We start from the raw sequence: 2,325 nt of genomic DNA on the forward strand, positions 1-2,325 counted from the left end.
CTGAAAGGGACAGCAAAAAGAAACACATAGAGCAAATGAATGGTGCTTAGCTGTGCAGCTGGTACTACTGAATAGTTCAGATTTATTCAACAGCTAATAATTCGATGTCTCTGTCACTGGCACCTGTTGCATGGGAAACGTTTTGCTGGATGGTTTGCTGGACAACCGGTGAACAGATGTGTCTACTTACGGCATTGTCCTCGACTGGTTCCTAGAGTAACTGGTGTCCTATGAAGCATGTTCTTTGAAAGCACTTTCTAACTTTTCCAAGAAAGACTTGCGGATTGTGGTCCTGGCATCCTGACTGAGCAAGACATAGAGGATGGGATTAATACAACTGTTAAGGAATGCCAAATTTGTACCAATGGGTATGCCAACTTTTAGTGCTACTTGCAATGCACAACTGGTCCTGTTGTGAATGCTTATTTCTAGGAAGGCAAAGACGTGGTAGGGCAGCCAACAAAGAAAAAAACACACAATTACTGTAGTCATTACTAAGAAGGGTTTTCTTGAATTATTGGACATCCGGTTTCTTATTATTCGCAAGGAGATTATTCCATAACAGACAACGATGACCATGAAGGGAATGAGAAAGCCAAACACAAACACAGTGATGACCATGGCCTGTTGCCGCTTCGCAAACAAATAAGGTAGGCCAGCATAGTTTGGGACACAAGCTGTGGTGCTTGTCTCCATGGATATTTTGGTGTCACGGAAGTAAATGCTTGGTGAGCTCATGGCGAGAGCAAGAAGCCAGGTGACCAGAGCAATGATGGAAGCCAGGCTATTGGTTCTGTGGTTCTGGCACCACACTGGAAGTACCACTGAAAAACAGCGGTCAATGCTAATAATGGTCAGGAAGAAGACGCTTGCATTCACATTGAGGGAGCTAACACCAGCATTCATTTTGCACAGGAATTTTCCAAAGGGCCAATGAAAGTGCATGGCAGTGTAGGCGATCCTGAGGGGGAGGAAGAAGGTGAAGATGAAGTCAGCAACAGCTAGATTCAGGAACCATACAGTGTTTACAAACTTTTTCATCTTGAAACCAGTAACCCAGATTACCAGGCCATTACCTATCACCCCCAGGAGGAATGCCACACTGTACAACACCACCGATAAGCTATTCATGCGGTCAACAATGTTTTTGTCATCATCACACTTGCTAGACTGAGGAAGTCCTCTGCTGGTCTTTGCTGAAGTAGAAGCAATAGTTGAGAAGATGAAAAAGCTGGCTGCATCTTCTGATGCTGAAGTCATGTTCTTTGTAAACAAGGCCACGGTCTCCATACTTCATCTTGCAGTATCCATTATCCTGATAATATTACCATTTGTGGACATCATGGTTTCAATCACTAATGAGATATTCTTCATCTGTTCTCCTAAAATACTGAAAAAAACAATGCAATTATTTTGGTGCACAGCCTAGTGGGTGCAGGGCCGTAGCAGTGTATGCTCAGCGGGGCACATCCCCTCAGTAATGACAACACGATGGAAGGACCTTCTAACACTAGTCAATTTGAATGACATACAAATACAAGGCGATGAAAGAGAATCACATCTACTCTTCTTCACTCCAGAGTATTCGGCCTCGCGTAGTAAGTGGATCATTCCCATATGTCGCAAACTGGGGGTTGCCCGTTATTAGGTAGCGCTAAGGATTCTAAAGACCGACCTATCTTTCAGAACTGTTTTAGCTGCAGTCTGGTACATATGTAAAGTAATTTAAAAAGAATTTGTGTGGTGATCTAGGGCTCTCTTCCATTTTTTTTATTCTCAATAATGAACTAATTTTGTTTCTTTTTGTAACCACTTTTTAATATATTGATCTTATGTTGCTCCTGTCATTCTTCATTTATATATATTTACAGCTTTTTTATTCTGTATTGATATTGTAACATGGATCACTTTAGTCCTTGAATTGACCGCATTCTTGGTGTTATTTTATTGACACGCTAATGGTCACTGTGGTATTATTATTAACACTAACCCTGAGCACTTGGCACTTTACCCCCTGCCATGACCTTGATGAGGGCTGCTATTAAGTATTGCTGCTACCATTGTATATGGGTATATGTTTTTATTCTTGTCTTTTACCTTTTTATTGTTGTAGTCTACCTATTTGTACTGTATATTTCACATTGTCAGTTGTATTTGATTCAAGTAGCATTTTTTCGGTATTAGGGGTGCTCACAGCCTTTAGCCCTCAGTGGCCATGGATTATCATGAAATAACATGACCTATGTCTCGTGTACTGTTTTTTAACTGTTTTTGTTTTTGTTGGATGCACAATTTGATGGTTGCAATAATCGAATAAAGTAATAA

At 40.9% G+C, this 2,325-nt stretch overlaps 1 protein-coding gene across 1 annotated transcript; it reads right to left on the reverse strand.

Moving 5' to 3' along the window:
- Nucleotides 1-228: 228 nt before the first annotated feature.
- Nucleotides 229-1,290, reverse strand: LOC146808957 (chemerin-like receptor 1). The gene has a single exon (XM_085614263.1). It carries the CDS (start codon nucleotides 1,288-1,290, stop codon nucleotides 229-231), a length of 1,062 nt encoding a protein of 353 aa, XP_085470389.1.
- Between the last annotated feature and the right edge of the window lie 1,035 nt (nucleotides 1,291-2,325).

The sequence above is a fragment of the Triturus cristatus genome, chromosome 7 (assembly GCF_964204655.1).
Source record: "Triturus cristatus chromosome 7, aTriCri1.1, whole genome shotgun sequence".
NCBI classification, from domain to species: Eukaryota; Metazoa; Chordata; class Amphibia; order Caudata; family Salamandridae; genus Triturus; species Triturus cristatus.

Excerpts from the sequence above, each read along its gene's own strand:
- LOC146808957 (XM_085614263.1), bottom strand. The coding sequence starts at position 1,290 with ATGGAGACCGTGGCCTTGTTTACAAAGAACATGACTTCAGCATCAGAA.